This window comes from Trichosurus vulpecula, chromosome 7, assembly GCF_011100635.1.
Source record: "Trichosurus vulpecula isolate mTriVul1 chromosome 7, mTriVul1.pri, whole genome shotgun sequence".
Taxonomy (NCBI): Eukaryota; Metazoa; Chordata; class Mammalia; order Diprotodontia; family Phalangeridae; genus Trichosurus; species Trichosurus vulpecula.
Window position 1 is genome coordinate 221682933 of NC_050579.1, and position 15806 is coordinate 221698738.

At 35.9% G+C, this 15806-nt stretch overlaps 1 protein-coding gene across 1 annotated transcript in view; it reads right to left on the reverse strand.

Moving 5' to 3' along the window:
• Window positions 1-838: 838 nt before the first annotated feature.
• Window positions 839-15806, reverse strand: part of BAG2 (BAG cochaperone 2) — a 42613-nt gene continuing 27645 nt past the window's right edge. Inside the window, exons 3-4 of the mRNA XM_036766136.1 lie at window positions 9705-9814; window positions 839-5019 (exon numbers count right to left, since the gene is read on the reverse strand). Of these exons, the coding sequence (XP_036622031.1) occupies window positions 4610-5019; window positions 9705-9814 (520 nt within the window). The 3' untranslated portion in view covers window positions 839-4609. The remainder of the gene's footprint in view (window positions 5020-9704; window positions 9815-15806) is intronic.

Here is a 15806-nt window from a genome sequence, read left to right on the forward strand (position 1 = left end):
ATCTTTAACATATATTTTGTTTTCTTTAAGTTTATTTTAAAACTTCAAATTAAAGCACAGATAATAAATAAAACAGCCCTTTTCAGGTTCCAGGTTATTGTACAATTGTGCTGCTAATCTAATTTTTAAATTAAAGTTAACTAATAATTCTTAGCATGCTGACATGCTGAGGAAAAATTGCCATATTTGAGAGTTCCTCAGGTACTCATTTTCCTTGTCAGGAATAGTCTGTCTACTGTTAAATAACATATAGAATGGTCTGTATAGGACAAATACAGTTTAAGCGAAGCCTCATTCAAATGGGCTGCTTTTTATCTACTCCAAATTTATAGCACGCTTGTATTTTGGAAAAACTAAAATACAAGGTAACACTAACAAAAAGAGAGTGACACATTCCATATTTATGGGATGAAAAAATGTGGTTGTCTTTTAGAAGCTGGGCAATTTTAGTGCTCAAATAGAAATTTCTCTCATTAATGTACTCCATTGTGCCTCTGAATTTTAGGAATCATGATCTTTCTAGATCTCCAAATAGTAATTTGGCCTTAGGAGTTAATTCTCCCACTTAAAAGTGTTGTACTACTTTAAGTGAACACTTCGGTGTACTACAGTAATACCAGTGATTGTTGGCCTCAGTTTCTGAACCTCTGAAATAGTTGTTTACTTGCTGAAAATGCTGCCATTGATATGATGTTAGGATATCCATTTTCTCCAAAAATAAAATGAATTAGCTGGGTAGAAACATTCAAAATAATTGTGAAACACTGCATAATGGTCTAATAAATATGTAGATCAAATACTATTAATTGTTGATTGAACTGAATACCATTTGCACTGGAGAAGATGTCAACATTTAGATGTTTATTTTCAAAACATTTAAGCCTATCATACATTTGAGTTATTTCCATCAACAAAATTTTTAAATGTCATTAAACTTCAATCACCACTACTGAAATAATTTGGCCATCCCTTTTCATCTTGAGAGATGTGTAGTGGGATGTTGATTAATGGTCATTAAAATTTAGTAGTGTCAGAATTAAAAGGAAAATTGAGCCCCTTTTATAATTTTGTTATTTGAACATGAATCTTGTGCATTTGAATGGAAAAACCATTGTATGTAACTTTGGATTACAATTATGGCCTCAAAATTAATTTGAAGTGTATTGTGTGAAATAATTTCATAACAAATCTGAAGAAGTAAAAAATAAATTAATTTAAAAACTGACTTTCTGTTAGTCCATTATTTCACCAACGTTGAATTGGAACTTTTTTCCCCAAAGTGATAAAAAGAGTGACATACTAGTGAAAAAAGTTTAAAAGAGCCCAAGAATATCCACACTTGCCATACAATGACAGTGCTTAACCTATCAATATTTAAAATAAAATTTAATGTCACTTGGTTGAAATAGTTTTATTTGCAGCAGTACAATCACTTAAAAGCTTGTTTGTCAGTATTTATCTTTTTTTTTTAGGGGAATGGTGCTTTGAAAAGGCTGAAGCTACTATCCTACAATAATGACTTTATAGATGGCCTTATGGTTTCATTAAGTCGAAATTGTATTCTGTACAATGTTGGGCCAGTTTTAGGCTTAGACCTTATTTGTTACCAGTATTGCTGCATGGAAGTAAAACATGGAATTTATCAGTCTCTGCAGAATTAAAAACGTGTCTGAGATGTGCATGATGGGTGTGAGCAGGCTGCAACATAGAATCAATGGGGAATTCTAATGGATCAGAGAACGGATTAAAAGACGTCAAGCAATTGCATAATAGGAAGAGAAAATGGACTGGGCACATAGTGACAATGAGAGAGGGCAGGTGGGCAGCCTGAGTGCTCCACTGGTACTCTCAGAATGTCAGGAGAAAAGGAGGTAGGTCTCTAGCACATTCAGACACACCCATGACAGATTTAAGGGAAGACATGGAAAATAGTCGTGCAGGATAGGCAGGCATGGATGGGTTGCGATCTGCATTGCTGGAGAGAATTTCTGAGTTGATGAGATCAGAGATGTGTTTGATTACCTGAAGTCAGGTCAGGCCCCATCATCTTGAGAAATATGTAGTAGCATGTTTGTTAATAGTAATTTTAAAAAATAGTACTGTCAGCACTTAAGGTGAAGTTGAGCACCTTTAATAATTGCTATTAAAACATTTTTGTGAATTTGAATGGAAAAATCATTATATAACTTTTTGGATTGCAATTATGACCTCAATAAGTACTTTTAAAAATGTCAAAACATGAGGGCTTTTGGGGGGTTTCCCCCACATTAATATAATTTATAGCTTGCCAAATAGTTGCACATTTATTTGCACATTTATTGTCAATATTTATTCCATATGGTCATAGGTTTGATAAATGTGTTTGATACCCAAGTAAAATAGAGGTTCCCAACTCCTTGATCTCAAAGCTTGATCAAGCCCTTGTGAAACGAGAGTTGCACCTATGCTTACTCTTCCCCTTCCTCTCAACAAGTCTTACTTATTTATTAACTTTTCAAGCTGGGAGGGGGTACATACTTGGAAACCACCCTTAGGCTTCTCTATGGCCAGAATAACTGAGCCTCCTGTGATTTTACTGTCATCCTCTCTTCTCCCTCACCCCCTACTCTTTAAAAAAGATGTATTTTTCCCCTACAAAAGTTGAAGGATCCCTTAGCTTTTGTAATAAAGCCAAACATTCAGCATTGTCTTGTTGAACTTTAAACTGAATACTCTTTCAGACTGTCATCCATTTGGATCTATTTTCTACCTTAGTGTTGACTCAGCAGTTTCAATCTGGAGAGCAAAGGATGGAAATGGAAGAAATAAGGCTAAATAAGGCTAGGGTAAGCAGGGGGAGAAAAGGTATTGAGATGGGGCTCAAGATCCCAGAAAGTAAAATATTTTGAAATGTGTAAAGATAGCAGACTTAGAGTGTGGTGGTGGTGGTGGTTGTCTGTTCTCAGAGTACCAAAATGACATCACATCAGTCTGAGCTTCAGTGTTTTAATATGTGAAATAAAAATGATACCTGTGCTATCCTTCCTCCTGAGGTTGTTGAAAAGATCAAATGAATGGGTAAAGCATATGATTAGCCTTATAAACAGCACATAAATGTCCACTGTTACTATCCAATAAACATTTATTGTATATTATGTGCTAGATGTTAAGGACACAAAGATTAAAGGAAAAAAAAGTCTCTTCCCTCAAGGAGCTTACAATCTAGTAAGAGTATAAAAGTGTATGCCAAAACATGTAATAAAGTTAGAATATACTAAGTACATAGGAAAAGTCAAACAGGCATAAGAAATTCTAGGCGAGTGGGACCACTTCTAGCTTGGGCTATCAGGGAAGACTTCATGGAGACCATATCACCAGAGCTGGGTTTTAAGAACAAAGGAAACAAGGAATAATCAATAACATCTATACCTGTGAAGAGGACCTGAAGTATGGAGAACAACCCCAAACTACAGAGCCCAAATCGTATTTATCTTCAGAATGTTGTATGTCCATTAGATTTAACTTCCAACCAAATAAAATTCAATTTTTAAGGGCACACTTGCTGGATTTAGGAATAGGGAGGTAAAAGCTAAGCGTTTGCTGAACATTGGGAAGATGCCAAACTAGCATTAGCAATTTGTGTTAGGTTACAATTCTATACCGAAGATAATTCATATAAATTAGAATAAAGTCACATTGGTGGTTCCCCACCCCACCCCAACACATGATTCTAGTTTAGGAAATTTCATTCTTTGGAATTTCCTCAAATTATCTTTAGAATGAAAGCAAACTGTTCAGAACCCAACATAGATTAGGGAGAGCCATATATCTCCAGGAATAAGTCAACCTTTAAGATAAAGATCCTCGAGAGCAAGGATCGTGCTTTACTCATTTTTGTCTGCATAATAGTATGTACCATCATGTCTTAAGCTTAGAAGACGCTCCACAAATATCTGTAAAATTAATTAAAGTCACTTTTCTACAGCCAGGTATTCTGGTAGAAGCTCCATCAGGGCAAGGACCATATCTTGGATTTCTCTTAAGGCACTCAGTGTTGATTGACTTAGGGTCTCATGGTCAACTTAATAGGTATTTAATAAGTAAGTGTTGAATGAATGAATTTGCTTCCATGCTGTTGTACACCAGACAGAACCTAGGACTGGTCTGTGTTCTAGCAGGAGGAGTCAGAAGTACATCAGCCAGCTGTTGCATATACCCTAACCTATATGACAGATTTTAGATGAAAAAATTTTGGTTCATAAATTTGCCAAGTTGACTTGTACTGCAAGATAGATGGTACAAGGGAGGAAACAGTACTGATGAATACTGCTACCATCTGCACACTTTTTATTATCACATAGTTGCGCGTTTTTACCCAAAATATAGTCAAAAGTAATGGTGTACCAGATAATAAGACAAACATTTACTTAAAAAATAGAGCTATAGTTAATATTTTCTATTTATAAATGTCTCCATGGTGAGAACAATGACACTTGGAATATTTTTATCAGCTGAAACAGAATGAATGGGTCTGCCCAACATTTACAAGGGAACACATATTATCTATCACTTGAAATAGTACTTATCTTTACATGGAAACTCATTTGCGCCTTTAAGTTGCCCAAGCTATTTAAATTTGCTTTAAGCTAGTTGGCTTCAAAGCTTTTGAACCAGCTCCTTTAGAATGCTCCAGCAACCTGATAGCTTTATCAGAGTTTTCAATATTTCTAAGCAAAGTCTCTAATCTCCTCTTAATTTTCTTCTGATCTTCAAGAGCACATCCAATTACTATGGATTGAAATTTCTGATCAATTGGTCCAGGTGGTACCTCAGATGAACAAGCCCCATACAGTGACATTAAGTGACTCTTGGCATTTCCCAAATCATCGAGAAACTTATTGACCACTTCATCTATGATCATTGTGGCATGCCTAAGCGATTCTTGTTGCTGGGGATTTCTAATTGTTTCTACGGAAACTTCAACAGTGAGGGTTCTTCCCATCAGACGATTTGCCGTTAGACTTAATTCTTCTCTTTCTCCTGAATAGAAAGAAAATGTTTTGTATAGTTAGCCGATACCAACAAGAAACATGTCACAACTACTTTGGTTGCATTAATGTGGTGTTATGTATGGAGAACTCTGTTGCTTTTCTTTCTATACTCTATCTTCACAAAAGTAAGAGGAAATGTAATTAAAATGAAGTATAAGGAATTTACTAAGAGGCAAACAGGATCAAACTCTTGTGGCCATGGCATAAAATACAGGAATGATGAGCTCTTCTTCAGAGATTGAGTATAACCAACAATGGCGGGAAAGAATGTATTTTCTTGGAGACTGACTGAAGGAAAGATTGAGTCCATGAAAGGCCTCTGCATTTCTAGCCTGAGATAGGGACAGTCAAGCTCAGAAAGAAAAAAAGAATAGCAGTAGATATACCAGTGGGATACAATAAAAATGAAAGTGGGAAAAGTATCTTTAGGTTTAGGTATGTAACTGTGCAGGGAGTATATAACAGTGTGAACTAGAAATCTTGGTAATCAGAAGTAAGTGTGTCACTGAGTCCTAGTGAGCCTTATGAGCTGCAGCTCATAAATGGAATATGGCAACGGGACAGTACACCTTATTCAAGAGACCAGCATAGGCAGAAGGGGAGAAAGTATCGTACTGTACATCAAGAGGATGATTCATCTATGTGGAGATCCGCATCTGAGATGAGGGAGGCATAGTAAAGAACGTTTCAGTATGGATCAAAGGACTGAGAAACAGATACTATGAAGATGGGAGTCTGCTACAAGTATTTTGGCTAACTGAAAGGATTAGATGATGAGTTTATGACCTGAATCAAAAAACTGGCTGAGATGAGATATATTTGTGATGAGGCACTTCAGCTATCCAAGACATTGAATTTAGAGCCAAGATAAATTAGCCTATCCCAGCTCTGACACTTCCTGCGATCCTGGGTAAGTCACAGCCTCTTTTGGAAGTCTGTTTCCACATGTGTAAAATGAGGGGATTCAACTTGATGGCTTTTCCAGCTCTAAATTTAGGATTTGTTGTTTAGTCATTTCAGTCATGTTCAATTCTTCATGATCCCATTTGGGGTTTTCATGACAAAGAGATTACAGCGATTTGCCATTTCCTTCTCCAGCTCATTTTATAGATGAGGAAACTGAGACAAACAGGGTTCAGTGACTTGCCCAGGGTCACAGAGCTAGGAAGTGTCTGAGGACAGATCTGAATTCAGGAAGATGAGTCTTCCTGACTACAGGCCCAGCACTCCATCCACCGCGCCACCTAGCTTCCCCCAAATTTAGAATACATATGACAGTATCTTCACTTTCCAGATAAAGAAAAGCTGTGACTTATCCACAGGCTGTAAGTGGGAAAGCCAGGATGTGAACCCCAGATCCAGTGCACTTAACACTCTACCAGGTTACCCTGCATGGTGTAACAACACTTTGGCTAGCAGCTGCTGCTGAGGTGTAAGACCCAACACAAGCTGCCAGCACAGGTTCTGCCTTACTAAGGAAAGTAACTGTAAGGGGTTAGCAATCTCACTTTAATTAAACATACAAATATCATTCACTTAGTTCAGGAAGAAAAGTCAACACTCTGAACTCCAAAACAAATACAAATAGAATTTACAAACATCAACAGACAGCCCTTGTCTGATTCAAATTTCAATTCATAGTTACCAGGGTTTAACAAAGTCCCAACATCTGAGTTTACAAGCCGGGGGACTCAACAATGGCTGACCAGAGTCTCTTCAAGTCACATGACACTCTTCCAGTGAGTGAGAGCCCCAAGGAAAAATGCCAACCTGTGAGTTTATATATCCTGTTCAGGGTCTAAGGGTGTCACAACATGCGCCTCAAACCCACATGACCTAAAAGCTTCTGGCGTCACAAACATGTGACTCAAACCCATTTAAACTAGGCTGTCCCTTGAGGCAAGCAACTCATCAAAGATGTTGATCCCTAGTGTTTTATAACATATTCATAAAAAGAGGGTGTGTGAGCCCTTAGGAAATATGGAAGTCATTAAGAACAGTCATGTCAAACTTACACTATATCCTTTTTTAAAGAGTAACCATACTAGTAGATCAGGAGAAGATCATGAACTGAGGATCTGTAAGTTACAGCATATGTCTTAAAATATGTTCAAGGAAAAGACGAGGCTAGTTAGATTAGTAACCCATTAGTGGAGGTCTTCACGCAGCAACTGAATATGTCTACTTGCTGAGATACTGTAGATGAGATTCATGATTTAGGTAGGGTTAGATTCACTTATCTCTGAAATCCTGTACAAGTCTTAAGGGTCTGTGAGATGTTAAATGAAATGGTTTACAAAAGGAGGTCACAGGAAATTGGAATAAGTTCTCTGGAATAATTTATTAATAAATTTTACCTGAAAATAACAAGATAAACCTAATAGCCTCCCAAGGTTCTAGATTGAGTGGGTAATTGAACCTGAAGCATATTTACTCAAAACAAGGATATGATATTTATAGCAATACTTTTTGTCATAGCAAAGAATAGGAAACTACTGGGGTGCCCATCAATGGAGGAAGAGCTGAACAAATTATGGCATATAAATATAATAGAATATTATTGTGCCTTAAGAAATAACGGAAGGGATGGATTCAGAGAAACCTAGAAAGACTTGTATGAAACTGATGCAAAGTGCAGTAAGTAGACAATAACTTACACAATGACTACAACATTGTAAGGAAAAGCAACTTTTAAAGACTTGAGAATTCTGTCTAGGGCAGTGATCAAACATGATGCCAGAGAACTAATGATGAAATATTCCAGCCTCCTTTCAGAGGAGGATTAAAGTTGTTAAATGAGATATACTCATTAGACATGGCCATTGTATAAATTTGTCTTGCTTTACTATGATTCGTTGTTATAAGGGAGGTCTTTTTTAAAAATTGGGAAGGTAGGGCAGAGGAAAAAGAGGTTACTGATAATGATGCCCCCCCAAAAAGTGAAGCATTTTTAAAGCTACAGAAGAGAACAGAGAGGTTCAGAGGGAAATAGACAAACAAGACAACTTTTAAACCAATGTATTAAATTTATTATATAGTTTTAGAAAAAGGAAACAAGTTGGATATAGTGGAGATTAATGGTTTCATATGTAATCTTTTTCTGTTTTTTTACTTGAAAAAGATATGTTTGTTGGTATTTGTCAAGTTCATAATAACAAAAAAATTAAATTAAACAACTTGATAAATGGGAGAGGGGAGGAAAGGCTAACTAACCAAAGGGATCTTAATATCGTAGGAGATAGGCACGGACCATTGTGTACAATTGAAGGGTTCAGAATTTGCTGGAAAAATTACAGCATGTGGGTAAAGGGGAAATCATACTGTCCAGAAAGTCACCCTATTATTTCCAGATAGAAGATCAAAGAAAGAAACGAGCAATTTAGCCAAGTCTAGTAGATAGACTATAGGCTAGGTGAGTGGCAGGAGTAATAGTGAGGAAATAATCTAGCGCATAATTACTCACAAGGAAATAATGGGCTTTCTGTCTCTATTCTACAACTTTATTTCAGTATTCTCTTATTAACTGCTAGTCGATTAATATATAAAATACATTTGAGACCAAAGCTGATGTTTGTATGATTCAATTCACTTGGTCTGCATACCTAACCCTCATTTTTGAGCTCACCAATGTATATTTACCATTGGCTATAAGAGGGATTGAGTCAGGTTACCCAGTTCTTTTTGAAAAACAAGTCAAACCAAAGTCCCATCATATTTTTTATACTAAGGGAACATTAATACATCAATTGTTCTTTTTCTTTCCCACCTCATAATTGATCTAAGTTTCTTTGGGTTTTTTTTTCTCCTTCCTTTCTTTTTTGATATTTACTTATTTTTTGTATATTACTTCTGAGCATCTAATCTCTAAACTTTATTCTTTATTTTCTTTTATTATGAGCTTCACAAATATTAACACAAAATTCTAATATGCAGAACCCCCAAAAGATTGTATATGAAACTAAACTTCTCTTATGTATAGTTTGTTGTTTAAAAGTGCTTACAGAATTTAACATGGTAATAACAAAATTGCCCTGTTTGTGTCCCCCTTCTGAATTTTTAGTTCTTTGTATTTTTTTATTGATGCTCTTTTGGGGCATCTATCTCTTCCCAAAACAGAAACCCTGATAAGTATAGTCAATTAAAACAGATGAACACACTCCAATTTCATGTTAAGGTTTGTATTTTAAATTAGGAAAGAGACATGGGAGAGTCTTAAGAGGAGAGTGTGGGGGAGGGGAAGCCTCAGGCCTTTTTCAATTAATTCCAATTCAAGATCTTAAAGTTTGACTTTGATTGAAGACTAACCATCACATAAATGAAGGTCTTAACATAATACAGTGTTGGAGCTCACATTTTCTACTGAAACCTAATACGCTTCCACCAAATGTCAAGCAGTGTATTTCTGGTGTGGCCCTCTTCCCAGGCTGAGACTTCCCTCGCTGGTTTTAACTGTTGTATTGACTTACATTTCTACAGCAAATCAACTGGTAGAGAAAAATCTGGCATTAAAAGTACAAATAGCCACATTTAGCTTAAGTTCCTTAGTTAAATCAGAACTCCATGTGAAAGATAAATGTATTTTTTAAAATATTAAGATACACATAAAAGGAACTACTCACACACTGCAAGTGTTTAATAAATATTGATGATGTAGCTTTGGGAAAGAATTCTTACCATCACTGATCTGTCTCATTTCTTGGCTGTTTTGTATAGAATGGATCATTTCTAGGAGAATTTCTTTTTCTTGCTCTACAGCAGATGCTGCTTCTCTCAAAGCTTCAACCCTATGTAAATTGGAGGAGAAAATCTGTTACCATATGAAAAATACTCATGCTGTTTTATTGTTCATGTTTGAATCATTAAATCTAATTCAGAATTGAAGATAATGAAGAAAGCTAGTCTTTAACTTCTTCATGTCATTTATCATTTCTTCTTGTTCAAAAGGGCTGTATATAGTACAGCCAGAATGAACAGTAAAAAAGTTAGTTCCCCTCTCCCCAGTCAGGTGCACAAATAAACTGTTATCTCCTTTGCAGACTCACAATCCTTCTTCCCATTCATTAGGGAACAACTGAAGGTCAGTGTGAAGGAAGACCAGCTCTAGGTTATGGAATTATAAATGTAAGCAAGAGAAAAATATCCTGTACTTTTGAATGTTTTATTTCCTAATCATGTAAACATTTCTAGGATCACCCCTCTATTATAACTGGGTAAAACCAGTACCTTCCTATAGCTGCCCTCATTGAACAGGTAATTCTGGAAGCAGGAATTGTACGAGTACCTTTCATCTCTTGCTCATTATCTAAAATAAACATACAAACAAATTCAATACAATTTTGTACTCACTCCCTTGGCCTTATGTGTTTTTTTAACTACACTCTTTTGACTCTCTCCAATCATCCACCCGCCTACCTGTTACAAGCTAACGGTGTTATCCACAAAGTGGTTACGTATAGTCCCAGTGTCCCTTATTCATTCCCAGATAGCTCCAAACATAATTTTAATCCAGTCTTCTTCAAGACCAGGCCACAAAAACTGATTTTTAAAAAAGCATCCCCTGTAACCTAGACAGGCAGGAAAACACTATAGCCTTAGGTAATAATAATTCATATTATATCACATTTTAAGGTTTTCCATATGCATTCTCACAACAATCCTGTGAAGCAAGTTATGGAAGTAGTATTCCCATTTTGGAAATGAATTAAATTGAGGCTCTGAGGTGAAGAGATCTGCCCAGCTGTGTCTGAGGTGGGATTCAAACCCATATAATGATGGCAGCCACTGAGGTTTTCTAACTTTAACCAGTTATGATCACCAAGGTGAAGCTAGAAGGGCTTTTAGAGGTCATTTAATCTAATACCCTCACTTTTTGGAGGGAAAAGCTGAGCCCAGAGAGATTAAGTAATTTGCCTAAGGTCACATACTAAGTAGCAAAGGCAGTATTTAAATTTAAGTTCTGCACCTCCAAGTTCATGCTTTCTCCCTGTACCATGCTTCTTCCATATAGTGGTGGACATGCCTTTAACAACATATGTGACATTTTAGAAAGCAGTTTGGAATTATGCAAAGCAAGTGGTTAAAATGCCCATATCTTTTCACCCAAAGATTTGACTGGCACATACGCAAAGGAAGCAACTGATCAAAAAAAAAAGGGCAGAGGAGCTGCCACATACACCAAAATATTGATAGCAGCACTTTTTTGTGGTAGCAAAGAACTGGAAGCGAAGCAGATTGCCCAGCAACTGAGGAATGGCTAAACATATTAAGGTACATAAACAGAGTATTACTGTTCTGTAAAATTGGACAAACTTGAGGAATACAGAGGAGCATGAGAAGACACATGACTGATGCAAAGTGAAGTAAGCAGAAGTAGGATTATAATAAACACAATGACTACAACAATGTAGGTATAAAGAACAACTGCCACAAAACAAATTGACAATGAATGCTGCTAAATTATAAAGAATAAGCTTAGCCCCATTAAGAGATAACAAGATTTTCCATACCAATGAATCCCCTCTACCTTCCTACCAACTCTTTTGCGGAAGTGGAGGAGTGGAGAAGTCCCTGGGTATGAAACATTACATATATTAGATTTTTTAAATGTATTAATTGGTATTGCTGATTTTTTTTTAATTCTTTGTTACAGATGATAGTTCCCTAGGAGTGAGTGAAAAGAGGGAGGAATACGGGGAGAAATCTAGACATATAAAGACAAAATGTATCAAAAATAAAGAATGAGAGAAATTAAATATATCTGATAGCTATGTCTAGGGGCTGAGTTCTTAACCAAACAAGACACAGAGGTGATTATGAAAGATAAAATGGATAATTATTATTACCAAATTGTTAATATAATAATAATACCAGCTTGAGTTTGTATAATGCCTAATATGTGCCGGGCATTGTGCTAAGTACTTTTTGCAAGTCTCTCGTCTGATCCTCAAAACAACCCTGTGAGGTAGGCAAGCTTATCATCATTATTTCACAGTTGAGGACACTGGGGCAAACAAATGATTTGCCCGAGCTTACACAAATATAAATTGTCTGAAGTGTTATTTGAACTTGGGTCTTCTGACTCCAAGTCCAACATTCCATCCACTGCACCACCTCGCTGCCTAATTATGTGAAATTGGAAAGCTTTTGCACAGACGAAATTAATAGAGCTAGGACATGAAGGGAAACAGTTGACTGTGAAAATAAAAATCTTCATATCAAATATCTCTTATAAAGGCTTACCTAATATCCAAGATGCCTAGGCAACTAATAGGAATTTAATGGATATGAACAAACAGTTCTCAAAGGAAGAATTGCAAACTATTAAAAACCACAAAATACTCTAAATCGCTAATAATAAGAGAAGCAACTCTGAGGTTTTGCTTCACAACCACCAAATTGGCCAAGATGACAAAAGATGGGAAGTCAATGTCAGAGAGTTTCTGAAAAAATGCACACGCTAATGCACCGTTGGGAGAGCTATCAGGTTTAATCCTTCTGGAAAGCAATATGGAATTATGTGAAGAACGAAATTAAAACATGCTTATTCCTTGACCCTGAGGTTCAGCTGCTATATAAGTAGCTCTACGCATACACCAAAATATTTAAAGCAATACTTTTTGTAGTAGCAAAGCACTAGAAACAAAGTAAATGCCCACTGATGTTAGGAATGATTAGTTTTGGTATATAAGAAATGGAATATTACTGGGTTGTAAGAAACAGTGACTATGATGAATACAGGGAAACATGGATATATGAAATAGATAAAATAAGATAAAACACCATCCACACTGCTATATGTGTACATGGACATGTAAATGGAAAGAAGAATAAAATAATCAAAATTAAAAGTTAGAAAGTTAAAAATGAAAGCTTGGCCCCAAAGAACAGATAGGAAAATATCCCTTTCCCAACTTCTTTGCAGAGGTGAAACACTACATACAAACTCAAACTTTTTTGATATATTGGTTTTGCTGAACCCTGCTCCCCCTGCCATACACATACAAACTCACCTTTTTGTATTGTTTGTTTTAAGAGATGATTCTCTGGGAAGAGGAGGGAGGATGGAAAAGGGGATGGGTTGGGAACTATAAGTGATGTAAAAACAAAAATATTTCAATAATAACTTATTTTTAAAAACAAAAATGTATGTGATACCCTGCATTATATATTATTATTCTTACATTCACTCACAGATAAAATTAAAGTCCAAAGCGTATGAGAAATACTACAGTTCACCATGAAAAATTCATGCTACGAACAAAAACTTCTGAATCTAATTCCTTGGTGTTGACACAGATAACGAACATAACTGATGAGTAAATGAGGAGGTGCTGAAGGAAAAGATTAATTTTTCAGTACACCTTTTGAGTTCATGTTCAAACGGAATACAGTGAAGGTAGAACAAAACATTACTTGTCCTAAAAGTGGTGATGTAATTTACCACTATAAACTGGTGGAACTACTACTAAGAAAATAGATGAAAGAAAGTACTCAAGAATGAACATGTGGTTTATGTGATGCATCCCTTGTCATCATGGAAACTGAAAGCAAATATTATAGAAAAGGATTTTTTGAATAGAAAGGAATGATTAAAGATCTCCCACAAGATTCTCCCACAAGAAATAAAAGATCATAGATTTAGTCAGATAGGACCTTAATTTTACAGAGGAGGAAACTGAGGGACAGAAATTATGTGAATTGCCCAGGGTCACGCCCAGCCAAGGTCTGTGGCAGAATTTGAACCCAGGCATTTTATACTTTCAAAACTCTTTATTTAAAATTTTAACATGGTTATAAAAATTAAACATAAAGTATGTTATTTTACATAGCTTAAAGATTCCAAAAGCTAGCTCATTTTATTTTATGCCACAGTTATGTTACCTTTTGATATGCTTATTGAATCTAAATTACCTACAAATTTCTAATCTTTCTTATCAATCAAATTTAGGAACGAACAAATATTCTAAGTAAGGAAAAACTGTTGTATCCGAAGTGTAAAACTTCTAATCTGTGACGGCAATCTGTCCTTTATCTTAATCTCTCAGATGTTAGTGAACTGACTGTGGTAGCAGGTGGCTTCTTCTGATTCCTGCCCTGCCCCTCAAGGGTTTTTTTGGGCTATGGAGAATTTTGCAGACACTGGGAGCAAAGTAATTAATTCCATTTTCTTTTAAATTTTCTATTGATATCACTTTTTATAGTATCTTAATGCCTAAATATATGCCTCCCCCTCCCCCGCACCCACCAGGCAAGTCATCCCCTTAAAAGGAAGAGTAACAAGAGAAAAAGCAATTCAGTGAAAATTACCAACACATTAAATAATATAACAGTATATGTAATGTCCCATTACTCTGTCCCCTGTCCAACAAGAGAGAAAGTGTGTTTTCTTTAGGGCTAAGCTTGATTATTATAATTACACGGTGTTCAGTTTCTTTTTGTTTTTATTTGTTATTCGAACGACTGGAGATGACCCAGGATGCAACCGGAGACCTTGCCCTTTTAGGCTAAGGCCTTTTCAAGTACTCAGACTGTGGTGAAATTCAGTGAATAGGCCTCTTTAAGAAGTGAGTCAAGGGATGGCCCCTTAGAAAAAAAGAAAAAAAAAAACTCAAGCTAGGAGGGGAAGAGCCTCAGGGTTGCTGTAGCAAAGAGAAACAGTTACCACTGACATTCACTCTAAGCCAGGAGAGCCCAAAATACAGCCATTAAGTAGAGCTTGGGCAGGGACCTACCGTGGTAGGTGAATATAGACAAATATATACAAAGCAAGTTATCTACAGGATAAATAGCAAATTTGGGAAGGGTTCCAGTAAAAGATGGGATTTTAGTTGAGATCCAAAGGAAGCCAACAAAGTCAGTAAACCAAACAGAGGAGAGAGAGTATTCCAGGCTTGGGAGACAGCCCAGAAAAATGCCTGGAACTAAGAGATGTAGTGTCTTGTTGTTCCTGGAACAGCCAGGTTAGGCCACTGTCACTGGATCAGAGTCATAGGTGTATCGGTATAAAGAGTTTATATACGTTTTCCCATGCTTCAGTGAATGGAAAGTACAAACTGAGGGTCAAGTGAGATAGCATATAAAGAGCTCTGCAAATCCTCAAGTGCTATGTAAATGCTAGCTATTACTATTATTGTGATTGTCAGCAACCACAATATTTCCCATTTTGTAAGATATTTGGATGGAAATTTTCTACATTCATTGTCTTTAAAATATGAATAAATCTAATACTTTTAGGTTCTCAGCCCCATCAAGTACCAATTTCCAAAATTCTAATAGTCTTTAGTGAGAGTACTAAGTTTGACATTTGAATAATATGCCTTAATTTAAAATATTCAAATCATTGTATTTGTACATTCCCTTAATTCTCAACTATTTCCTAGTGAGTGTGATACCATTTCTAATCGTTTGATCCTGACAGTTAGTGAACTATGGCCAAACTGTGACATCTTGTGAATTTAAGCCTGATGAAAAACATTTTGTCCTACTAGTTCGTTTAAGCCATAAATAAATAAATAAAATGCATCTTTATATTTACATTTTATATGCACTTATTACCACAGATTTGAATGTGGATTCCATTTTATCCAAATGTATATTTTTATATTTTCATGCTTTTTTCCCTTAAGGAAAAACTACTTTTAAATTAGGCTTCTACTAATATCTAACTTGTTATTCATGAGACCTCAGTATTAGGGTAGCTGAAGGGAATATGCATATATATATATATGTGTGTATATATATATATATATATATATATATGTGTGTGTGTGTGTGTGT